The 26,466-nt window shown below is 36.2% G+C and overlaps 1 protein-coding gene across 2 annotated transcripts; it reads left to right on the top strand.

The window, feature by feature from the left end:
* Positions 1-9,289: 9,289 nt before the first annotated feature.
* LOC133317365 (mediator of RNA polymerase II transcription subunit 12-like) lies at positions 9,290-26,161 on the top strand. 2 transcript variants are annotated; one of them, XM_061519222.1, is made up of 15 exons: positions 9,290-9,592; positions 10,307-10,455; positions 10,586-10,780; positions 12,460-12,519; positions 12,811-12,916; positions 14,923-14,991; positions 15,137-15,190; positions 15,356-15,463; positions 16,225-16,371; positions 16,479-16,805; positions 16,926-17,811; positions 17,890-19,330; positions 20,542-23,151; positions 23,637-23,961; positions 24,794-26,161. In XM_061519222.1, the coding sequence occupies exons 3-15, from the start codon at positions 10,653-10,655 to the stop codon at positions 25,229-25,231; spliced, it is 6,699 nt and encodes a 2,232-aa protein (XP_061375206.1). In that variant the 5' UTR covers positions 9,290-9,592; positions 10,307-10,455; positions 10,586-10,652; the 3' UTR covers positions 25,232-26,161. The 2 variants fall into 2 exon arrangements, with proteins under 2 accessions (XP_061375206.1, XP_061375205.1); XM_061519221.1 differs by having other exon boundaries at positions 16,926-19,330.
* The last annotated feature ends 305 nt before the right edge of the window (positions 26,162-26,466 follow it).

Below are 26,466 nucleotides of genomic sequence, written 5' to 3'. Positions count from 1 at the left end.
GAAGAAAGAGCACTGAAAGAGGGAAAAGATTTAGTAAGACAGGATAAAGGAGAATGAAAATTTAGTACCCGAGAAGGCATCCGATTAATGAGATAACAGGCTGTCAAGACGGCTTCCCCCCACAGATATTTAGGGACATGCATCGTGAATAAAAGAGCTCGAGCAACTTCAATTAGATGTCTATTTTTCCTTTCAGCTACCCCATTTTGTTGAGGGGTGTTAGGACAAGAACTTTGATGAATAATTTCATGCTGGTTTAGGTAATCTCCAAGAACTGAATTAAAATATTCAGTACCATTGTATGTTCGCAAAATTTTGATAGAAGTCTGAAATTGAGTTTGAATCATAGCATGAAAGTTTTTAAAAGTGGATGCTGCCTCAGACTTATCTTTTAAGAGATATACCCAACATACCCTAGAATGATCATAAATGAAAGTAATAAACCAACGAGCACCCGAGACATTTTTTTCACGAGCAGGTCCTCAAATATCACTATGAATCAATGTAAAGGGAGAAGATTCATGATATTTCTTAGGAGAATAAGTGACACGAGAGTGCTTTGCAAGCTGACAAATATCACAAAGAAGGGAACTTGGATTTTTATTGATAAATAAGTTCGGCAATAACTTCTGGAGATAAACAAAATTTGGGTGTCCCAACCTACGATGCCATAACAAAACATCATTACAGTCATCTGATAAACATAGAGAGTGGTTCGAAAAAATCCTCTTTTCACAATGAACATCTGTAAAATAGTATAGCCCTTCTTCCTCTCTAGCACTGCCAATCATCATCCCCGAGGTCTGTTCTTGAAAGATACAAGCATTTGCAGAGAACTTAGCAACACAATGCAAGTCAGCAGTAAGTTTGCTAATAGAGATGAGATTACAAGAAATAGAGGGAACATGAAGTACTGAGTTCAAAATAATATGCTCAGAAAGTTTAATGGATTCTTTTCCCGCAATAGTGGGGAAATTCCCATCAGCTGTTCTTATTCGTGACGGGTGATAGTAAGGGGTATAGGAGAAAAATTAGGTTGCATTACCTGTCATGTGATCAGAGGCCCCTGAATCAAGGATCCAACGATTACTACGTTCAACATGGAATGTCATACCTTTTTGAGCAACATGACTAGTTGCCTCAGCAGGTTGAGACATCAATTTCTAAAAAGACGAATTTTCAAAAATTTCAACGTCCATGGTTTTCTAACAACAGGTACCCAGAAAAAAGTTCCTCCAAATACGATTTTGACCCTCAAAACAGGAAGAGGGTTGCTCGCAAAAATCAATGAATGAGAGCAATCTTGGCTACAGTGAAACAGTAATTGCTACAGTAATGAACAGTACTGCTACAGTAATGAACAGTACTGCTACGGGTCTTCTGTGGGCTGGCTCAGAATCTTGTTCTGAACCTAATGGTGGCCTTGGTTTCGTGGTTGGAGGTGTCTAGGTAAGGATTCTGGCTTGGGCAGTGGCTAAAACGAAAAAAAAAAAAAGGAATAGGAAAATGACTTAAAAATAAATCAGAACGGGGAAGAGACTGGAATATAACCAGCTCTTGATACCATGAAGAAAAGAAGAAGTGGAAGAAGTGTTTTATCTGAATAATACTTTCTTGATTCATTGAGAGACCCAATGGGTCCTTTTTATATTGAGTACATCCAACTACCTCAACTACTTTAATAAATATACAACCACCAACTACATCAATAAATATACAACTACCAACTACATCAATAAATACTATCTAGAATATTCTACATAATCTACACAAAAGCATAACCTCCTAACATAAATGCAAACCACCTACTCACATCTCATGCCTATTGCTCATATCAGAAAATCACTCATCCACTTAGGATGGTATTTTTCTTCTTTTGGGCCACCTAGACTTTGGGCTAATGTGATGACCCATTCGATGTTGCTCCAGCCCAATAGCTTCAGCCTCGTGATCATTCTCCTTGGCTAGTACTGTAACAGAATTCCAGCATCCACAAGTGCTGCACATGCTGCATTTATTGCACATGGAAGAAGCTACATATTAAGTCCAGAAAAAGAAGCAAAAGATCCAATAGCATGAGAAAAAATTTGGTGCACCGTGAGCACCGAATTAAGTGCTTTCTTTTACTAAAACAAGAAAAAAAATTCTCTTTTGACCTTTTTTTTTACATTTCCTTTTCTAGTAAAAAGAAGCTCCGAGTTCGGTGCACCAAAGTTTTTCTCCAAAAGCATATACATTAAATACTGATCTCTTTAGGTCCCCACCCCTCATGCAATAAACAATAAAAACAAACTAGAGTGCATATATCTGAATGTGTTGATGGTAATCTACTATGTTCCTTCATAGTCCTAAAAAAAGTAGAAGTGGCCCCTGAACAGAATGACTAAACACCACTACCCACCACCCATTCTAACAGTTAAACATTGAACTACAAGTCCAAAAATAGCAAAAATGTGCAAAATGTAGGAATTGGGGATAAACATAAATTCACATATGTCACGTAAATATTTATAAACCAAAACAAATTTCTAATATGGTGTGTTTAGATTTAGGGCAATAAAAAAAAACTTGCCTGGATGATAACCGAAGTGGTAGTGTTGGGATATATGGTTCGAATGCAAATATGTTTTCCAAAGTTCTCTTCAATATCATCTCATAGTCCTTATCCACTTTTCCAAAGTTCGCTCAAAAACGCGTTCTGAAAAGTGTATTTATTTACTGGGAAATCAGAAGTACCAATTGTTATCATTGTGGCGTGATTTGCATAAAATATGCATACTGAATTGAAGGGATTCGGCCCTAAGCATATATTAGGGGGTAAAATTCCATTTATTAGTAATGTATCAAACCGCCAAACCAAAAATGTGACGGAAAGTTTAAACATTGGGAAAGTAAACATCCTTTCACTCATTGTAATTATATACTTACGATTAAAAGTCATTTCAACCAAAATGGACGAAGTTAAATTAATTATTTTATATTTTTTGAATATATAAAAAATTATAATATTAAAGATTTTTTTTCTCTATCTTTAATTTTTTTTTTTCAAAAACTAGTTGGTGGATAGAGAGAAAAAAACAATTTTTATATAGGAAAAAATAATTGTTTTTTAAAATATATAACTCTATATTATTTTAAATCTTAATAGCTGTTTGGCAGAAATTAACGGTTAAGATTTATTGGGTCAAATTTATTAATTAATTAATAATTTGTAATAAAATCCAATAAATCTTAACCATTGATTGACGGAAATCAACGGTTAAAATCTAAAATGATACAAAGTTATATAAGATCAACGATTCTGATTTGTAAGCATGTGATACCATTAATTTTTTTTATCTAATGACTCTCAGTGAGGTGTCAAACTTTAAATTTGACACCGATGTCAAATAATCCTACTATATTAATTACCAACCGAGAAAGGAATCAAAAAGCACAATTTGATTATTTTTTTAATTACCAACCCAAAGTCTTTATGAAGTTCCATTAATTCAGTTTTGGGTTTGAACTTGTCTCTCCATTCCACTAATTTATGATATTTAATTACTTAATTAATTACTTTTACAATTGATTTGATCAAATTAACTGTGACAACTATTCATAATCAGCTAAGTATTTTACTAATGAAATCAACTTCAAGGAAAAATAAAATAAAATGAACAGGCACGGGGACTTGGTTGAAGGAATTATTAATTCAGTCCTCGAAGAAGAAACCCATAAATGTGTGTATGATTCATTATGTGGATGTCAATGATAATTGGCAATTTGAGCTATTGCAGACTTGGCTACCTGAAAATACTATACAGTAAATTTGGAGTTGCTTGCCACTAGGGGTGATAAATGAATCAGGGGTCTTTCATGGACCTTTGGCTCGGCTCGTGAAGGTCTGGGCTTATATGCCTAAAATTGATTGTTGAAACTAGGTTTGGACTTGTATAAAAGCTCGTTTAATAAAAAGGCATCCGGCTTCAATTCAAAAGCTCAGCCTTGGAGCCTCTCAGGCCTAGTATATTAATTTTTATTTTATATTTTTTATACTACTAGTAATAGCTCTTTCTCTCTTCTCAATCCATTTTACCTCATTTTATTGGATAAATAGACTTTTTGAATGATTTTGTTCTATATTATAATATTTGGATATACATTAAATTTATGAAATTACTAGTACTGTTGATTGTATATTCTATTTGGATAAATTTTTGTTGTCTTGTTTTTTTTAAACAGGCTAAATCAGACCTTTTTTTTTTGTAAATAAGTCAGGCCACAGGCCGATAATTATATTCATAACAGATAACAGGCTTGGTCAGACTGACACATTTAAACACAGGCTTAACCTTTTAAGATCAAAGTTCAGCTCGACTCGGCCCGTTAACACCCCTACTTGCCATCTACTTTAGAGGAGGGGTCATATCGTCGGGTTGGAAGACTTGAAAATATAACTGAGGTCACGGTAAAAAACTGTTATACATCTTTATTAGGGGCCATGACGAATAATGCCCACTTGACATGTGCGTTCTGGAGGAATTTGAGGGGTTGGAAACGTCCTCATTGCATAAAAAATTTCTAATGGAAATTAGCCCATAACAGATTACCTACCAAAGCATGGAGTGCTTATTGGTCCCATAGGGATCCTCGATGCCCCATATGCAATGAACAGATAGAAACCTTACTGCATGCTATTAGGGATTGTCATATCATCAAAAACATACGGGCTGCTGTTCTGCCTCATTTAGAAAGGGAAACCTTCTTCGAGGTTGATTTATTTGAGAGGCTAAAATGGAACTAGAGTCATAAGGGGGGAAATACAGAGTCTACTTTTGTTGTTGTTTGTTTTTTGATGATATGGTAGTGACGTAATTTAGTTGCATATGGCCAACCAGCCCATCCTTTTATTCACTCGTATCTTGCTATGATTGAAAATTATAACAGCCCTAGCTTAATTATTTAGTAAATTACATGTGATTAAGTGATTAAGCATGTATTAGTGAGGTAAAATTAGTAAAATACCTAATTAAATTAATTAGGGTCACTTTTGAGGTAAAAAGTGTACTCAGTGAAAATTAAGGGATATAAATGGGTGTAGGCAAAAGTACCCAAAATATAAAAATAAAAGTGGAAATATTCCTAGAATAATATTCCAGACTTTTGGGTAAAGTTTGGTAGTGAATGGAGTTGAATAGATAGATGAACTAATACCCACTTGATTCCACTTAACCATGATTAAGTGACTAGGCAATAAAAAAAAAACCCAAATCCCTCCCCAACCCGTCGTGGACCAGAAGAAAGAAAGAAAGAAAGGAAGAGAAGGAGAACAGGGAAGAAGGGAGGAGAAACCCTAGCCACACCAATCCTTAACCAAATTCATCCATTCCAAAGCCTAACTCACTCCAAATCTTTCCCTCTTTCACAATCAAAACTTGGTTTTGAGTGGGAGTCTTTGTGGAGTGAGATTTCAACCTCCAAAAATCCGACCCATCTGAGAAATTGAGGGATTTGTTGGCTTCTACCTCCATGGAAGCTTGAGGAACAACCATTCCTTGTTGTGTGATCCATTGTGGTGAGTTTTCCAATCTCTTTCACACAAATTCCTTGAGTTTTGCATGATTTAGGTTTTCATGAATAGTGTTTTAGGGTTTTATGTTAATGTGAGTAAATTGGCTATGTTCTAAGAAGATTGAGACTTAGTGGATGTTATGAAAAATGTTAGGAATGACATTTAATCGGTGAAAATGAGCTTAGATAGTCATTGGTTTATACTTTGAGAATTGCAAAAATTCCATGCTTGGACTTGTGAAGTTTCTTGCATTGTTGAACCATTACTTGGTTGGATATTGATTGTGCCAATGTTGTGTTTAGGATTGAGGCATTGGAATCAACCTTGAGTAACCAACCATTGGATCAAGCTATGGAGCTTGATTAGCTCATTGGAATAGGTAAGTTCATGCTCATTGATAGTGTAGAGTGGTTGTGGTATTGATGGATATACAAATATTCATTTGATTGCATGATTGATGTTGTGACACCCTGATGTAGGTGTGTACTTTACAAGTTATAATTTGGAATCACAGCTGACTAGTTGTAGAACCTGTTGGTGGTGAACAAAGGTTGAACTGAAGCTTTGAGGTAAGCCTTCGGACCTTGGGTGTAATTCCCCTGATTGTTTCACCAAGCCCTGAATGGGTAGTGGTAGTGTTAGTGTATATAAATGCAATGAAATAGTTTAATGCTTTGTTATACGTATGTGTATGCTTTGGTATGGCATAGGATGGTGTTTCCCTATGTTGGTATGTTGCATGACGATGCGTAAATCATACTTGGTAGTTTAGCTGGCCAGTAGGACTATTTGCATCTGAGTATCCTTAGGACAGCTTGAGAGCTCGAGGGATTTCTCCTGGAGATGTTGTTTACACACTGCATGGATATGTATTTACTGCATTATTATTGTTATTGCTATTACACTGATATTGAACTATGGGGTGAAAAGATGCTCCAAGGACCCCTGGTTTACTTTGATATATTCGTATATCTCACCCCGTGTTGTGGGGACCCCCTTTCAAGAAAGGATGTTGCAGGAGCCTCCAGTGGCAAGTGGCCATATTTGGATTAGTAGATGCGTGAAGATGTTGCATTTTTTGGGATTATACATGACATGTAGAAATATCATGTATAAGACTTATAGTTGAAAGCCGATTGTCATTTGTACATCATGTTTTATTGGATGGACTTAGCCTATGCTCACCTCCTTTGGTGCCTCTTTTGTTGTTGAGAGCCAAGGGGTTGATCACAGTTCTTTTGGTAGCTAAGTCCCCTGATTTTGTAATTAATACACGTTGTAATTAATGGAGATATATGTATGATGAAATGGTATGCGTGCTCTCTTAGTGTATGAGTACTTTGAAAGACTAGAATTCATATATTGAAAGAATTATATGATTGTCAATTGGGTGAAAGAAGACCTTTAGGTTGAAAATCCAAGTAAAAGTAAAGATATTCCGTCTTGTTGTCCAATTTTCGTATCCTATATGATAGATTTGGACCCTTGTGTCTTAATGGAAGTTGTAGATAATTTTCTTAGCTTTCCATAAAGACCAAGATTGTGTAATTTGGATAAGTATAGCTAAAGTTGTGGATGGAACATCATAGGTAGGTCAAATTGCCCTATTTTCGGCACCCAGACCTGCTGTGTGGCGCTATGGGCGCCAGCTTCCAGAAAGAGGCAGTAACATTGGCGCTGAGGGCGCCACTGTGGCGCTAGGAGCGCCAACCTCTCTGACTGCTCACGCTATGGGCGTGGGGGTCCTGGAAATTTCAGCACCTATTTTCTTAGAAAATGCGTAGCTTGGGCTACGGTGCTCCGATTTGAGCGCGATTTGAACCCATGTGTAGCTAATGAAAAATCCTATAACACATTAGAAATTGCGAACCATCAAAGTAGTATAGGAATTTCATAAATAAATAAAGAGTACAAGTGTTTATTGTTTAAGAACAACAAAAGTGAGTTTTAAGCTTTGGTGGTCTACATAAGACTTACAATTGGAAGTCTATTGATGATTTAGGTTATAATCACATTACGGAATGGATTTTAAACAAAAACGTTTATGAATAAAAAGGAAAAAGTTTATCCGTGTTTAATTCAATCTTGTGATTGTAACTGCGCTTAATGTCGTACGTAATGTTAACAAACCGATTCTAGAACAGGGTGTTACAAAAATGCCCAGCAAGTATGTGTTGCATTTGTACATGATAACTCTCTTCTGGTCCAATATATTATTATTTGGCTTCCTCTACCGGAAGAATTTATTAAATTAAGTACAAATGATGCTTCTACGGGCAATCCATGGGTCGTTGTTTGTGGTGGGGTGCTGCGAGACTCGAGTGGCAGCTGGAGAGGTGAATTTTCTTACAAAATTGATACTTGTTTAGCATGGGATGCTGAATTGTAAGGTGTTCTGAAAAGGCTCCAGTTAGCTTGGAGTAAGGGCGTTAAGAAACTAATCATCGAAGGCGACACAAGCTCTGTTGTCGCATTGCTCACCACACATAGTGAGAAAGCTCGTAAGTCATCTTTGGTGACTCTATTTTTTAGCTTTTCTTTATGTATAAAAATAAAAATAAAATGAACATATCTAATGATTATTATAATTAAACCAGGGATTCATTTTTTCTGCAATTAATGTAGATAAGTTATCTACATTGAGCCAAAAGCAACGTCATTTTGGGACGAAAATCAATGTATTTTTGTAATTATAATTTATTTCAGGATTATAATAGTTTTTCTTATTATAAAATAAAGGGAACAGAACCACTTACCATCAAAAAAGTTTACCATTCTTACAACCAATTTAATCACCGTTACTTCCTTCAATCTAACGGTTATAATTTATTAGCAATTAATAATTAATTAATAAACGTAACACAATAAATGCTATTAATTTTCAATAAATTATAACCGTTAGGTTAACGGAAATCAACGGTGATTAAATTAGTTGTAAAAGTTGTAAATTTTTTTGTGATAAATGGATCCATTTCTTTATAATTTTTTAATCTTTTGAACCTAAAATGAAGAACGAGTATAGATAATTTATGTACCTTCGACATTAAATCCTTAAACTGATCCTTACCCTTCCTCATATGATTCACAGGGAACCCCAACAAACAGTTATCATCATCACCAAAAACAAAACCTATTTTTTCTCTCTCTTCAACATTGTCCCTCTCTTTCCGTCAAAGTTTCCAAATTTTCTTACAAGGTATGCCCCTCCCTCCTTTCCATTTTCGTTAATCTCAAATATCTTATAACTCCCCCATTGTTATTAGCAAAAAATGTTTTTACTTTAAAAATATAATTTTGTGTCATTTTAGATCTTAATCATTGATTTCTATCGATCAATTGTTAGAATTTATTGAATCAAACTTATTAATTAATTAATAATTCGTAATAAAACCAATAAATCCTAATTGTCAACCTAAGATTTAAAATCACGTAAAGTTATATCCTTACAATTACGAATATTTTCCCCTTATTATTATTGGGACCGGTTATATGTACAAAATTTTTTATTTATAAACTCTTGCAAATTATACTATCATATTATTTTTTCTGGGAGAATACTATTTATACTATCTTTTTACGGAAAAAGATAATATAATTTGTAAAAATTTATACAAAAAAATTTGTAATCGGATCATTTTTTTATTATTATTATTATTATTATTTACGAAACCCCTTTTGTCCAATTTTGCGGAATTGTCAAAAACCCTAGCTTTGTTCAAGCTGGAAGACCCCAATTTTCAGCTCCGTAGTTAGCTCAAGCGTGCATTTCCGAATTGGGGAAGAACAAAACAGTAATCGGAATTTCGTCCTTGGAAACCCTAGCCTTGAATAGTGCTTCGGAGTTCATATTCCGAAGCTTTTTTCTCGCATTAGATTTGATTTTGTAGGTTTTTCCTATTACGTGTTCAGCTTCGAGTAGGGAAAACTCAATATAGCTTGGATTTGATGTTAAAGTTGGTATTTTTAGACGATTTAGCTGGTGGTTGTCTCTTCAATTTTCGCCTTTTGCATTTGAAGAAAATGAGTTATAAAATGAGGGTATTTTTTTTTCTAATGTGTTTTGGACGTATGCTTGCGGATTGGAAGTGATGTTGTTAAATTTTACAACATTGCGTTTTCTCTTATAATTTATTACTATAAGATATGGGATGAAGACTTGAAGTTATGATTCTGGCAACTCTAAAATGGTTGGCCACAAGTTTATAAGTGTTAGTACTTCATATAGGTGCAGTTTGCAATGTTTTTGTTTTTGTTGGACTTCATATCATAGAGAAACATTTTAAAGGAAAGTTTCCAATTTTAATGGTTATATTCTGTCTCAGTACCGTAAATTTACTCACTTGTATAATTGGTGTGATCATGTTTGTATTAGTTGACAGGGGAAATGCTTTTGAGGGTATATTTAAAGTTTCTAACTTCTTTGTTATGTTTGCACTATTTTTGAAAAAAGACTCATGTATGGTTAGGCATGGGGGCTAAATTTGGTCAAGTTTTCTTTGGTCCAGTATCTATATTTTGGAAACTGTACTCAGTGTGGACAAGAGTTTATGATTTTTTTTTCTTTTATTTTCCAGAATATTTTATATACAATATTCAGACTAGAGCATATTTTTTATTTTTTGGAGCATGCATATTGCCATTGAGTTGCACTCTTCTGATGCTTGGTTCTTGGTGTTTGTTATTGGTTCTTCTTAAGGTGTATGTTATGGATCTTTTTTTTTTTTAATTCGTTATCCATTTGTGTGCTTACAGGTCAGAATAGTATGACTCTGCCTTACCCATTTGGGGTCCACAAATTGGGTCTTATGTTTGGGGTATATAATTTTTGGGGCCTTAGGGTTTCAGTACATATGCTTTAGCAGTTGAAGGCAGTTCAATAATGCGTAATTTTAATGCCTAAGGTGATATGCTCCAATCCTTTCTTTAACTGTGGGTCCTTTTTTTCCCTTTGCCACTATTTTTCTTAGGATCTTTTAGTTTTCTTAATTGCCTTGGTTGGAAATGACACAGAGGACATTTTCAATGATGCAGTTTAGATATCACAGCTGCTTGTAGTGGTTTGACGATAAGGGAAGTATGCCGGTTATAGTTGGGGGAAATGCAAAAATATCATGCTGGCAGCTGCACTAATGCAGTTAATAACAGTGCGATTGGTGGGCCATCCGCTAGGGACATTGGAAGAACTGATTCATCTTCCTTCCCAGCTAACTTTTCTGTAAGTTCAAGGTAAGATTCTCTGTACTGACATTGTCCGGTAAGATTTTTTCATCTCAAATGATTGTGACTGTAGCATATGTGACTAAACTACTAACATATTCCAAATAGTTGTGGTTGTGAATCTTGTGATACAGCTTCTTATGCTTCATTCTCTGTTAGCTAAAAGCTTTGAATAGTGATTGATTTTGTTTGTTTTATGTCATTTGGAAACTTGAAAATAATACTTCAGAGCTGGTTCATTTATTTTTTGTTATCAGAATATTCTACTTATTAGTTTTTGTTTCAGTTCTTGTAAATGCAATGCTTTAGAAATACAAATGTTTTATCTGTTTTAACAAAATAAACATTTTTTTCCCTTTTATTTTTTTTCTATTAATATATGTATTTATGATGGTCTGCTTGGATGGTCAGATGGGCAAGAAATGTTAGGTTTCATATGCACAGTAGCCACTAGCAAGAGCTAGTATTTTTTCCATAAGAAAATTGGTATGTACAATACAGGGTTGAAAAGTTTATGTGTCTTTGATTTTGTTGGTTCTGTACAATGGTTGAAATTTGGAACCTATTTTATTCTTCTATCCTAATATCCTTCAAAACAGTGCTTTATCTTTTTTACTAGAGATTGTTATACTATAATTTGTAGGAACAGTTCAAATATTTATCCTCTTGGATGTGTTGACTAAATAAGTGAAGAAATTTGATTATCTTATATTATAAAGACCTTTCTAGAGGGTAAGGCTGCGTACAAAGATTTCCCTCACCCTTACCCTTGCAAGTTGGGGTTTCATGGGGAGTGTTTTTTTATTTTATTTTATTTTATTTATATAGGGACCTCTCTGAATGTATGAGCTTGGCTTTCAAGAAATATTGAGGTTGGGAACATGAAGTTACTATCATCACGTAAGTTAAATAGATACTCACTGTTTTATCAGAATAAAAAACACCTGGCTAGCTGAGCTTATAACTCAAATATCTTATGGTTTTTCCCAATTTGAGATCGAAAACACATAGAGTAGTGTTTGAACTTCCAAATTAGGAGTAATAATCATATAACTTTCACATAAAAATAGAGAACGGTAGCACTAAATCTGCAAAGTTGGTATAATCTTTGTGTTTCCCATTTCTTTCTGTCTTGTATTGAGATTTCTCTGTTTTCTCATCATTTAAATAATCAAAACCTTTTATTACTTGTTATTATTGTTTGACATTTTTGTATTGATGCTGCTAGACCACAGCATCTTAGTTTCAGAGTAGTGTTAAAGCTGAAGGGTGAAGCCTGTTATGTTGGTGGAACTTTTTTAAATTTTTTCTTAATGATGGAAAATACAGTAGAGATTGATGAATTTTTGTTAGAATTTTTAAAAATTATTTAATAGTCCAAATCCAGCTACTGTATTATGAGTTTGTGAAGGTTTTTATATAGAAAACTAGATTGAAGATAACAGGCAGGGAGGTTATATTTTAGTTAACCATTGATTAGTAAGAATTACTTTCTGATTTTGTGTGTACTTTGCCTTTGAAACATTTTTTTAATTTGATATTGCAAATTTGCAATAAATACATCAAAATCAAATAGAGTTTATTTTGTTTGATCATTGATGCTCAGTAATAAAATGGTATATTATTTTCTTATGTTATGCTGACTGATGTTGTTAATCACTTTCAACGCAATGGTTTTGTATTTGCAGGCGACAACCCCCGTTAAACTCATACAAGTTGAAGTGTGATAAAGAACGTCTGAACTCTAGGTAGTTAATGCTCGAAATATAAACTGTTTTGAATTTTTTTTTTTCCCTTAAGTTAGTTCATGAATAACAGTCATCCTAAGCTTTTTTGGGGAAAATTTTTCATGTATAATGTTAATATTTAAAAGAATTGCTGATATACTGTCTTGATGCCCTTGTTTATCAGCATTTGCTTTTGTTTTATGTTATTCTACTGTATTAAGCTAGCAATGTTTTAAACTCGGTAGCAATTAGTTTTGCTGTAACTTGGTAGCATCTAGTTGTATAAATTTAAATGCGACTATTAAATCTCAGGCTTGGGCCCCCAGACTATCACCCCCAAACACCAAACTGCCCCGAGGAGACTCTGACCAGAGAATATTTGCAATCTGGATATAGGGACACGGTTGAGGGGCTTGAGGTACATCTTTAAATTTTACTTTTGTCTTTGTTTATATCAATAGATAATTTAAAGCAGCAATTTAGCCATGAATATTGGGTTATAGCACTTATCCATTTATTGACATTTGTCATTAAGATTTTAAATTTTTATGTTGAGCTTTCCGTTCATTGTAACTTTTTGTTGGTTGAATATGTTTAGTATATATTGTAACCAAAGTAGTTACCAAGTAGCAGTGGAGATGGCTGACCCCAAAATTGCTATAGTGGTGTAGTGGATCTTGGAGCGGCTGCTACACTAAAGATAGCAGATACAATTCAAACAATTTCTAATACTCGCATAATAAATGCTCAAAACTAAAAAGTACTCAAAACAGGACATATTCTTCTTTAATACTCACAAGTATTATATACACAATCATCATTATTCTAATTCTAAATCATAGCTTAAAGACACTATCACAATTCATCTAATTCGAATTATCGCTTAAAGACACAATCATTATTAACCTAATTCTAAGGCATAACTAAAAACAATAAGTCAATAGCAACAAAAAGCATGATGAAATAAAAAGTACAGCACCAAATCGTAAATAAGTTTAAGCCTCTAATGCATAAATTAGACATTCAACACATAAGCAGCATAAGTCTGGTGAAAGCTGAAAAAGAGCCTGAACAGTGTCTGAAGCAGGAGCAAAGTGTCCAAAACAAAGGCCGGAGAGTTGAATCACTCTCATAAAAGAGGCTGTGTGAAAAGGACTGGCATGCATCACAGAACTGTGCGAGACAGAGGATGAAGAAGGAGCAAGGTGTTTGGGCTGTGTGAAATCCTGGCCTATGTATGATGGGATGTGCAAAACGGGTGTGATAGAAGAGAGGCTGTGTGATGAGTATGGGTTCTGTCATCTGTGTTTATGCTATGGAAGAGAGGCTGTGAAAACCCTAAAATCAACAGAGAGGTGCAATTTGGTGCGGAGGATAAAAAGCCCCCTCAAAAATTAGAAACAGGTGTTTTTTAAGTGTGGGCAACATTGAGATTTCAATCTTTGAGGAGTATAGGAACTGCTGTGGCTGCTACTCACTGCTATAGTGGCCGTGATAGCTGCGAGCCTGTGACACCAACACACATTGCTATTGAAGCTTTGGGGTGGCAGACGTCTGTGATGAACTTGCTGCCATGATAGTGCCACTATTTGGCGCAATTGACTAAACTATAGCCTGATTTCCTTTGGGTATTTTCTCACCTTTTCATTTGATAAACTTCTTCATTCATCCCAAAAGAAAATAGTTAGGTACTGTTGAGATATATAAAATCATTAATGTAGCCTCACCCAACCGCTTAAGCTTTTGGGTTGAATTGGTTCTTTACATGGTATCAGAGTCTGGTTTCCCGGGTTCGATTCTCGCCGCCCCCCACTTTCTTTTAAGTGGAATTTCTTTGTTCGCACAGGTAGGTGGGCCTGTGCATTGTCCACCCTTCAAGCCCAGTAGGCTCTCGTGTGAGGGGGCGTGTTGAGATATATAAAATCATTAATGTAGCCTTACCCAACAGCTTAAGCTTTTGGGTTGAATTGGTTCTTTACAGGTACTAACCTAGCTCTTTTCTTCTTCTACATCGATGTATTTAGATGTTTTGAATTTTGATATATTCAAGCTGTTTTTTCATTTCATTTTTCTTTCCTCCTTTTGCTGCTACTTATTCACACCTTAATTCCAGCTGTCAAGCTGTCTGCTGCTATGTCTTCATTTTGTCTGGTACAATAATTGCAAATGTTATGGGTGGATTTGTGTTATCATTGTGTTTGTATTTGTGCTAGTTTTCAGTCAAATAGATATTCTATATAGATTTTCCTTTCAAATTTCTTATCTGGTTCTCCTATTGTTGAAGGTGGTTGAAATTGTGGTCTAGGCATTTGTATATTCTTGAGGAATGGCTCTCCTTGATGAGTCACTGAAAATCAACTTGTGCTTTATTAAGAACTGATTATTTACTGTTTTATAACATGTCATTACTTTCTATATCTTCAGGAAGCTAGAGAAATCTTGTTGACCCAGGTTCCAAATTTTAACAAGACAATTGTCCTTAATTGCAAAGAGGTGACTCCCTTGTCTTTGTGAGAGATTCATGCCCTGTTGTTTCTATAGCTATGCTTTGAATTTACATTACATTCTCCATATTTGATTTTTGTATTCAGTGGAAGTCTTCGTTGGTTAATTCTTTAGTCTTTATTCTTCTTTCCAGGCTATTAGAAAACGTCTGAGGGCCATCAATGAATCACGTGTTCGGAAGCGGAAGGTGAGAAAATATGTTATTTTATTTTGTTGATCTTTTATTCTGTTATTTTATTATGCTTGCTGAACATTATGCCTGCCTCTAAGGTATGTATGTATTTGTGTGTTTTTCTCTTATTTTGGGCTAGTTTGTTTTATGTCCATATCATGATAGTGCTTACTTTGACAGGTTGGTCAAGTCTATGGAGTGGCTCTTTCAGGATCACAACTCGCTAAGCCTGCTGTTTTCCCTGAGCAAAAGCCATGCCCTGAAGACTTCCGGAAGAAATGGATTGAGGTATTAGTGAAAGTCTTGCTCCTACTGCTTTATTCTTCAGGCAACTTTCCTGTATAACTATTGCTTATTTGTTTCTGTTAGAATATTAGGGTTATTAATTTATTGTCATTGAGCTTGGGCTTCTACTACTAGTGCTAGTACTGGGCCTATTCATTGGTATACATAAATAAGAGCGTCAGGTCAGGGTATTGTAGAACACAATTATCAATACTAACTGTTGTAATTTCTCTCTTTTCCCGCTAAACCATATAATTCTAGCATGTTGAAATAGTAGGGTTTAGGTAGAAAAAGATAGAAAGGAGAGAAAAACTGCTAACAATAGTATTAGATATTACACAATACCCTAACCTAATGCTCCTATTTTATTTGTACTAATAATTAAGTCAAGTAGTAGTACTACTAATTTAGGCTAGGCCCCTAAAAATAAAACTAATATCCCTAATATTCTAACAGTTTCTCATAAGTTTTTAGTTTTTACTAAATTTATGTGGAGGCTGTGTGCAAATATTGATGGGTACATAATATGTTTATATGCTTGGTAGTTCTGATTCCTGAACAGGCTATAGCTATTCTTGAATTTAGAAGAGCCATTGTTATATAAGTTCCTATAACAAATTGCTTAGGCTTTTGTTGTCTAGGTTGATATTCCTGTTAAATCCTTGAATACTTTCTTAAATCTTACTTGGTAGTGCCTATTATTATCTTGGGATATTTTGCTGCTAGTATTTTTTTTATAAACTGAGTTAAACATTTTTTCGTAGGGCTTATCTCAACAGCACAAGCGGTTACGTTCGTTGGCTGATCTTGTTCCTAATTATAGTAAGAAATCACTTTTAGAGGTTCTCATTACGAATAATGTTCCGTTGCTGAGGGCTACCTGGTTTATAAAGGTTACTTACCTCAATCTGGTACGGATGCTGCAATGTTGTTATTTAATTTACCTATTTATTAATTATTATACCCTGATGTCCTCCCCCCCAATATTTGAAGGTATAATTGTGGTTGAATTTTGCAGGTTCGGCCTGATTCTGCTGACAAAACCCAGTCTTCTTGTTCTGAGCTTTGGACCAAAGATGTTATTGAATACTTGCAAACTCTGCTGGATGATTTTTTCTCAAAAAATACTTCTCATTCTACTCCTCATAGTCGAGATCGATCACCCCAAATGCCTTACACAGCCTCACTTCAGCACGGAAGTGACCAATTATTATATGTTTCTGATGGTGAACAACCATCTTCACATTTTAGATGGTGGTATATTGTACGGCTTCTTCAATGGCATCATGCTGAAGGGCTGCTTCTTCCTTCTCTTGTCATTGACTGGGTTTTGCATCAACTACAGGTAATTGCATATAACAAGTCTTATTTGATCATGAATATAAAACTGAACATTTTAGTTCTTTTGCTGATTCCAATCCTTCATGCTTCAGGTTTTGATTTTTCATACTTCTGCTCCTTTCAGGAAAAACAATTGCTTGAGATTTGGCAGCTGCTATTGCCTATTGTATATGGCTTTTTAGAAATTGTAATTCTATCTCAAACATATGTACGTACTCTTGCTGGAGTAGCTCTTCATATTATTCGCTATCCTGCTCCAGGTGGATCGGATCTAGTAGATAATTCCCGGAGGGCTTATACAATTTCTGCTCTGATTGAAATGCTGCGTTATTTAATACTTGCGGCTCCAGAGATTTTTGTTGCTTTGGATTGCTTTCCTTTACCATCGTCTGTAGTTTCACATACAATAAATGATGGGAATTTTGTACTAAAACTAAATGAAGCTGCCGGAAAGATAAAAAATAGTTCAGAAGATGTGTGCATATTTAGAAGTAAAGGACTTGATGCACAACACCAATCATTGGCATTTGATCATGTTATTTCATGCATTCAGAAACATGCAGAAGATCTCACAAAGGCTGCAAGCCCAGGCTATCCAGGTCCCTGTTTGGCTAAAGCTGCACTAGCCTTGGATAAATCCCTTGTGCTAGGTGATATACGTGGAGCATACAAATTTCTTTTTGAGGATCTTTGTGATGGAACTGTATCTGAAGGTTGGGTTGCAAAAGTCTGCTCTTGCTTGAGGTTATCGCTCAAGTGGCTTTTGACTGTAAATACATCACTTATTTATTCAGTGTTCTTCCTTTGTGAGTGGGCAACATGTGATTTCAGGGATTTTCGGACTGCTCCTCTTTGTGACATAAAGTTCACAGGTAGGAAAGATCTTTCTCATGTGCATATAGCTGTTAGACTTTTAAAAATGAAGCTGAGGGATATGCAGATTTCACCAAGACAAAAGAATGGAAGCATCCATAGAGTCAGTTATTTTGCAAAATGTTCAAGTCAGCAGAGTAATCGGAACTTTGTGAACAATGCATCCAAAATAAAATCCAGTTCAAAAAATGTGGATCGGAGTATCTGTCCTTCAGTTATATTTGAAAGCCCTGGTCCTCTACATGATATTATAGTTTGTTGGATTGATCAGCATGTGGTGCATAAAGGGGAAGGTCTCAAACGCCTAAATCTATTTATAGTGGAACTCATACATGCAGGTATCTTTTACCCCTTGGCATATGTACGCCAACTGATAGGGAGTGGGATCATGGATGTGAATGTAAATGTGGACTTGGAGAGACAGAAGAGACATTGTCGAATCTTGAAACAGCTTTCCGGGAACTTCGTGCATGATGCTCTGGAAGAATCAGGGATTATAGAAGGGCCACATCTTATTGAAGCCTTGCAAGTTTACTTGAATGAACGCCGTCACATACTTCGTGGTTCTATGAATGAGAACCATCGCAATGCCATTAGTGCTAGTATATCTTCTCTCAAGCAAAAACATTGTACATCTTCAACAAAAGATGGAGCTTCTACAGTGTCAATTGATCAGTGGAAAACTGTTCTTTCTAGTAAAATATCTTCTAAAAATGCAAAGGATGTCACTGGTGCTCAAGAGCTGAAGGCAGTTATCTCAGTACTGTTACAGCTGCCAAACAATTTATCTAATTTGAGCACTACAGCCACTACTGGAATGGATGAATCTCAAGGCAGTGCCAGAAGACCTATTGGGTCTCACAGCAAGATTGATCTTGTGGAGGCTACACCTGGGTGTGAAGAATGTAAAAGAGCAAAGAGACAAAAATTGAGCGAGGAAAGAAGTTCATTTGTTCAAGTTCATTCTTCAGTTCTATCTGATGATGAAGATACATGGTGGGTGAAGAAGGGGCTAAAATCCTCAGAGCCTCTCAAAGTTGATCAACCAGTTAAGTCAACCAAGCAGGTTACTAAGAGTCGTCAGAAGTCTGTGCGTAAAACCCAGAGTCTTGCTCAACTGGCAGCTTCTAGAATTGAAGGTAGCCAAGGGGCATCAACAAGTCATGTGTGTGATAATAAGGTAAGCTGCCCTCACCATAGAAATGCTATGGATGGAGATACAGCGAGGTCTGTTTGTGGAAATCAAACAAGTCATTGTGAGGATATCATTTCAACTGGAAAAGCGCTAAAAAGGCTTCGCTTTGTTGAGAAAAAGGAAATAACAGTTTGGCTGATGACTGTAGTTAGGGAGCTTATTGAAGAGACTGAAAAAAATGTTGGTAAAGTTGGCCAGTTTGGCAGGCCTCTTGCTACCATGGATGATAGAAGCTCATTACGATGGAAACTTGGTGAGGATGAACTTTCTGATTTACTTTATCTGATGGACATCTCAGATGATTTAGTATCAGCTGTCAAATTCCTCCTTTGGTTGCTGCCAAAGGTCTACGCTAGCCCCAGTTCTACAATTCATAGTGGAAGGAATGCTCTGATGCCAAGGAATGTGGAGAGCCAAGTTTGTGATGTTGGGGAGGCTTTTCTGCTAGCATCGCTGATGAGGTTTGTACTCAACTTACTACGTAGTTCTTTTGTAGACTCTGCCAAAACTTGTTATTTTGTTCCTTTTCAGTTTATGTTCTCTTCCTCCTTTGATCTTCCCTTCTAATTCATGTGCTGGTTGCTGCTTTTTTAATAACTTTGTGCCATTTGAGTATGTGATATACTATGTTATACTTCAGTTATTTTTATTAGTTTAAAAAGTACATGGGAAACTGTTTCATCTCAATGCTTATTATTGTTGGAGATGTAATATAAAATCATTCTTGTGTTTTCACCTTACAGCTTAAACTTTGCGAGAGTTGGTTCATGATATGGTATTAGTGCCTCAATGACCAAGTGGTCTAGAGTTTGATCCTTTTTGTCTCTGCTCTTCTAATATAATGTCGAATTTCAACACAAGGTTGATCGTCCTTTGCATTGTCCATGCTTCAAGCTCAAAAGGCTCTTGCCTGAGGGGGCGTGAGAGATATGTAATATAAAATCATTCATGGTTTTCACCTTACAATTTAAACTTTTGGGAGAGAGGGTTCATGACACTTATGCTCCTTTTGTTTGTAATTATTGTAAAGAATCAATTCAACCCAAAAGCTTAAGCTTTGGGTGAGGTTATTACATTAATGATTTTATATTTCTCTAACACGTCCCCTCACACGATAGCCCACTGAGTTTGAAGGGTGGACAATACATAGGCCCACCTACCCGTTCTTAACAAATTCCACGGTACTGAATTAATTATTAATTAAATGAGGGCGGTGAGGATCGAACCCGTGGCACGGAGGCTCTGATACTATGTAAAGAACCATTTCAACCCAAAAGCTTAAACTTTGGGTGAGGTTATTACATTGAAGATTTTATATTTCTCTAACAATTATAACTAAATCAGGCTAGTGTCATGTAAATTTAATTTTTCCTCCACATCTATTCAGACTTGCCCAATTAGATATCCTTTCTCGACTAATTGATAACACAAATCATTATTTGTCTTGTTATAAGAGCCAAGTGCAAGTTTAACCTTAAGTGATTTTTCCATGACTTCGTATGAGCTCCCCAGTTATCCCCCTAGCTTTTTCTTTTTCTCATATTTTATCTTTGAACAAATGCTTTATGAGTATTCTTTACTTATCATCTTTATGCTAATGTTGGGCAATTTTATTTTTAATTGATTTTTGGGTTTGGCTTGTTTTCCTTTTCCAATATTGTATCTCATGCAGGTATGAGAACATTCTTGCGGCAGCAGATCTTATTCCTGTAGCTCTGTCATCTGTAATGCATCGTGCTGCCACAATTATAGCATCAAATGGAAGGGTTTCATGTTCGGGAGCCTTAGCTTTTGCTCGTTATTTATTGAAAAAGTATAGCAATGTAGTCAGTGTCATTGGATGGGAGAAAAAATTTAAGACTTTGTGTGATAAGAGACTTGCTTCCGAACTTGAGTCTGGACGGTCAGTTGATGGAGAGTTAGGGCTTCCCCTTGGCATTCCCGCGGGAATTGAGGGCCCTGATGAATTCTTCCATCAAAAGATAAGTGGTGTCCGGTTACCATCCAGATTAGGTTCAGGCATGAGAGATGTAGTACAACGTAATGTGGAAGGTGCGTTTCACTATCTTTTTGGAAAAGAAAAAAAGCTCTTTGCTACTGGTACACCAAAAGGTCTTGCTTTAGAAAAATGGGATAATGGATATCGAATTGCTCAACAAATAGTTATGGGTCTGATAGATTACATAAGGCAGACAGGTGGTGCTGCTCAAGAAGGGGATCCCTCTTTGGTCACTTCTGCTGTTTCTGCCATTGTTGGCAGTGTTGGTCCAACTTTAGCAAAATTGCCTGATTTTTCAGCTGGCAATAATCATGCAAGTATGTCATTGGCAACAAGTTCATTGAACTATGCTAAATGCATTCTGCGAATGCATATAACTAGTTTGTGCCTGCTCAAGGAAGCCTTGGGAGAACGTCAAAGCCGTGTATTTGAGATTGCTCTTGCAACAGAAGCTTCTACTGCCCTTGCTGGAGCTTTTGCTCCAAGTAAAGCATCTCGAACTCAGTTTTCACCTGAAATCCAAGATACTAGTACCACTATTTCAAATAATGCTGTAAACAGCTCCAGTAAAGTTGTTGTCGCGAGAACAATGAAAATTGCTGCTGCTGTTTCTGCACTTGTTGTTGGTGCAATTATATATGGTGTTACCAGCCTAGAAAGAATGATAACCGTTCTCAGATTAAATGAGGGCTTGGATGTCTTGCAATTTGTAAGAAGCACAAGATCCCATTCAAATGGAAATGCACGTTCAACCGGGGCTTTTAAGGGGGATAGTTCAGTTGAAGTTCATGTCCATTGGTTTAGATTGCTTGTTGGAAACTGCAGAACCATCTGTGAAGGCTTAGTGGTGGATCTCTTGGGTGAACCTTTTATTGTAGCTCTTTCACGGATGCAGCGCATGCTTCCTCTAAGTTTGGTCTTTCCTCCTGCCTATTCAATATTTGCCTTTGTCATGTGGCGGCCCTTCATTGTGAATGCAAATGTAGCAGTCCGTGAAGACATGAATCAACTTCATCAGTCTCTAACCATGGCAGTAAGTGATGCAATAAAACATTTGCCTTTTCGTGATGTATGCTTAAGAGAGTCTCAGGGTCTTTATGATCTTATGGCTGCAGATAGGAATGATGCAGAGTTTGCAACCTTGCTAGAGTTGAATGGCTCTGATATGCATTTGAAATCCACAGCATTTGTTCCCCTTCGTGCTAGACTTTTTCTAAATGCTATGATTGATTGTAAGATGCCACAATCTGTTTATACAAAGGATGATGGAATCCGGATTTCTGGACATGGTGAATCTAAAGTTCATTTTACAAATAGTGAATCTAAGCTTCAGGATAAGATTGTAGATGTTTTAGATGCCCTGCAACCTGCCAAATTTCACTGGCAATGGGTTGAACTCAGGCTGCTTTTAAATGAACAAGCACTCATTGAAAAACTTGAGACACATGATATGTCCTTAGCTGATGCTTTACAGTTTTCTTCACCTAATTCAGAGAAGGTTGCTGCCTCTGAGAATAAGAACAATTTTATTCAAATAATTCTTACAAGGTTATTGGTTAGACCTGATGCTGCATCCCTTTTCTCGGAGTTGGTTCATCTTTTTGGGAAGTCACTAGAAGAGTCAATGTTGTTCCAGGCTAAATGGTTCCTTGGAGGTCAAGATGTCCTCTTTGGTCGGAAGACCATTAGGCAACGACTAATTAACATTGCGGAGGGCAAAGGATTTTCTGTTAAGACCCAGTTTTCGGAGCCCTGGGGTTGGTGTAGCCCATGTACTGATCCTGTAACTATCAAGGGGGATAGAAGGAAAGTGGATTCTGTGTCTCTTGAAGAAGGGGAAGTTGTTGAAGAGGGAGTGGATGTGAAAAGGTCCATAAAAGGATTCTCTCAAGTGTTTGACTCTAAAAGCTCAAGCAGTAAGCAGCAGCATGAGACTGAGAGGGCTTTCCTCGAGTTAATACTTCCTTGCATAGATCAAAGCTCTGATGAATCTCGTAATTCCTTTGCGAGTGATTTGATCAAACAACTAGGTTATATTGAGCATCAAATATCTGCAGTTACTCGTGGGCCTAGTAAGCCAGCGGCAAGTACTGCTCCTGTAATTGAAGGTCGGACAAATAAAGTAAATAGCCGCAAAACTATAAGAGGCGGCGGCCCTGGATTAGCCAGAAGACCAACAGCTGCAACAGATTCTTCTCCACCTTCTCCTGCAGCTTTACGGGCCTCAATGTCATTACGTCTGCAGTTACTCATGAGATTTCTTCCTATTCTTTGCACAGACGGGTAATTGAGACTAAATTTTTGAATCTTTACTTGGTTTTGTTAGTCTGTGTTGAAATACATTCTCCTTCCTGAATTGTTGCTGTGCTAAAGTTATCCTTTTCCACGGGATAAAACAATGAGATTTTCTTGGAACATGTTTTATGTAGTATTACCTATTGTGGGAGTAAAAGTCTATGCCAGTTTCAGTTTTCTTGAAACGCAGAAAAAATGGAGATAATTGCGATATGAACATTTTTAACAATACAGTTGTGCTAATGCTGTATTATCATGGTTCCCAGCTGCTGGAATTGATGATGATTTTTCCTTAGTTTTGTTCGGAGAATAAATTTTGGTGCTAGAAATCAGCTAATTTCTGACCTTTTAAGTAGTGAAATATAGATATTGGTGCTCTGAAAGCATTTGCTTTTGTGTTAACGTATGCCACATTAGTGTATCAAATTTAGGTTGAGCAAGAGGCAAGTTTAACTAGATGTTCAATTTTGCAGGGATCCCTCTGTGCGGAACATGAGACACACACTTACCACTGTAATTCTTCGTCTTCTTGGTAGCCGGGTTGTGCATGAGGATGCAGACATTTCGGTGAATGCTATGCACTGTTCTCTGCTGAGGAGGGAGGTGGAGTCTCCTTCTGAAGCTGCTTTTGTGAATTCTTCTGTTGAGGGCCTGTTCGATCGTTTGTTGTTGATTTTGCATGGATTGTTGAGTAGTTGTCCTCCAAGCTGGCTTAGGTTGAAACCGGTTTCAAAGACGACTAATGAACCTACTAGGGAATTTTCTGGATTTGATCGAGATTTATTGGAGACTTTGCAGGTTTGATCTTTCAGCCTATGAATGTGAAGCTTTTAGTTTCTTTCACAGATCCTATGTTATAGGGAGGCTTTCTGTTTGACATTTAATTGAACACTAATATTCCTGGGAATGGATCATCTCATGTCTATTTTTATCATGACAATGTCATGTGTCAAATCCTAGTCATTCATTTATAGATCAATGATCATAATTTTAATGACAAAGCTCGTAAAACGAAAAAGTGGAAATGTTCATTTTAATTGCTAGTCGTTGATTTATAAATAAATGATTTGAGATTTAACACGACATTGTCATGTTAGAAAGAGAAATGAGAGGATTCATTCTCAATCTTAATTGCCATGTTATAGGACGGCTTTTAGTTTCTGTAAAAGATTCAACAAAGTTTCTATGAGTATTGGGTTTCACTTGAGTTATGGAGTTCTTTTTTTTTTTTTAATTAAATTTTTTGGGTATTCTTTGACTTCTTAAAATCAGAGTCTTAATTCAATTAGAACTTTCATTGCTTCACAGATTTTTATAGAAGCTCCGACTTCCATTTTTTAATGAATAAGATGGAAATACGGGAAAATTTTCTTTAAACTGAAAAGCATTGAACGTGCTGTACGTATGACAAGACTTTCCTAATTTTTCACTACTACTAAAATTTTCAACAGCTGAAGCTTTTTTGGTTTCCATTTTTTTCCCGTTTCTATCTTCGTCTCAATAACCATTTTTGTTTACCATATTTGGCAATCTGGAAATTTTATTCTTGATATCATATCTTAGGGACGATGTTGATTAGATTGCAGCATGCAGGCTTCTTGCTTTTCTGATGGTCTATTGTCTAATGCAGAATCACTTAGATTCTATGCAACTGCCTGACACCATCCGGTTCCGAATCCAAGCTGCAATGCCTGTACTACTTCCCTCTGTGCGGTGCTCTTTCTCCTGTCAGCCACCATCTGTTCCAATCTCTTCTGTTGTATCTTTTCATCCCAGCATTACAAATTCTGGGTTTAACTCCAGCAGTTCGAGTGTCTCTCAGAGAAACACGGTTCCATTATCAAGAACTGCACCATCAGGGAAGTCAAAACAACAGGACAATGACTTGGAAGTTGACCCTTGGATGCTTTTAGAAGATGGTGCTGGTTCCTGCCCTTCTGCAAGTAATGCTGCTATCATAGGAAGTGGTGACCGTGTTAATATTCAGGCCGCCAGCTGGCTTAAAGGGGCTGTAAGGGTAAGACGGACAGACCTTACATATGTTGGTGCTGTGGATGATGATAGTTGATTAACAAGATTTTTGATTGGTTTTGGAGTAAGCAAAACCCTCAGCATGTGTATTTGGTCTTTCATTATCTGTTATTGATGCATGACTAGCATGAAGATGCCATTTTGTGCTTGCCCTTCTTGTGTTGAAGGGAAGTTGAGGGGACATCAGTTTGAGAAACATTTGAAGGGATGGGTTCTTGGTTGAAGAGAAGCAAAGGTGAAATTGTTCTCACAAGCCCATTCTTTGAAAATTTCTCCAGTGCTACGGATGCACTGAAATACACTGAATTTTCAGTGCATCCTCCACTCAGAATGTGACACTTGTTTTACTTTTGTCAAATCATTAATAAATAATTTATTTTAAAATCAGGTGAGAGAGTGATTTGATAAAAAGTAAGACACGTGTCACTGAGTGAAAGATGTACTGAAAACTCAGTACATCCGTAGCATTGAAGATATTCTCCCATTCTGTTGGTTCTGGCCTGGTTGACTACTAACTTGTTGATCACTCCCCCCCTCTGAAATTGTGCACTTCAGGCACAGTTCAGAGGTTTGTTGTACATATAGGGACATTGTTTCACTTTACCATTTTATTTTGAGTAATATGTCTCAAGTGATCTGTAGTTGTTTCCTTCTCATTCATGTCTTAATGTGCACTCTTGTGTGAGCTGTGTCTGTATCTTTTGGGGCCACAAGCACACCCAAGGGCACGCAACCAATTTTTCTTATATATTTAGATTATCAAAATTATCTGTGCTTTCATCTGTAGCATCAGCATGAAATGCAGCATTCAATTATTTACTTACAAGACTAGAGATTTTTTTTTAAATTATCATATTTTAGCTTAAATACACACTAGTAGCTGTACCATATAAACAGATCTTTGTCATCATTTGTTATGATTTTTTGTGGATGACTATGGTTGTGGGTTGACTTAGTTTACAGAACATTTCAGATATGTAATCATGAGCCTCGGTTGAGGTAAATTGGTTTTTTATATAGCAGTTCTGTCACTTTAAATGGAAAATGTGCATTAAGAACAACCCTCAATCAATGATTTAATTATGATGTCTACAAACAAAAACAGTTGATTTTTGCCTTAACAGAGTTGTGTGGTTAATGCATTGAAGTTGTATTAATAAATCTATATTTTAATAAGAATAAATTTTAGTTTTGATTAACAGTATCTTTCAGTTATGTATTCCCTTTGATGATGTGATACGGTGCAACAGGTGTGTAAAGTATTTTTACATG

The sequence above is a fragment of the Gastrolobium bilobum genome, unplaced genomic scaffold, assembly GCF_033153095.1.
Source record: "Gastrolobium bilobum isolate Gb01-03AN ecotype WA unplaced genomic scaffold, APGP_CSIRO_Gbil_v1 utg46070, whole genome shotgun sequence".
Lineage (NCBI taxonomy): Eukaryota > Viridiplantae > Streptophyta > Magnoliopsida > Fabales > Fabaceae > Gastrolobium > Gastrolobium bilobum.
This window is presented reverse-complemented; position numbering and strand designations above follow the sequence as displayed.

Bases quoted from the DNA above. Each gene is read 5' to 3' on its own strand.
- LOC133317365 (XM_061519221.1), top strand. From the start codon at position 10,653: ATGCAAAAATATCATGCTGGCAGCTGCACTAATGCAGTTAATAACAGT. The intron at 16,372-16,478 runs GTACGGATGCTG...TGAATTTTGCAG, and splicing joins AGGTTACTTACCTCAATCTG to GTTCGGCCTGATTCTGCTGA. The intron at 16,806-16,925 runs GTAATTGCATAT...TGCTCCTTTCAG, and splicing joins GGGTTTTGCATCAACTACAG to GAAAAACAATTGCTTGAGAT.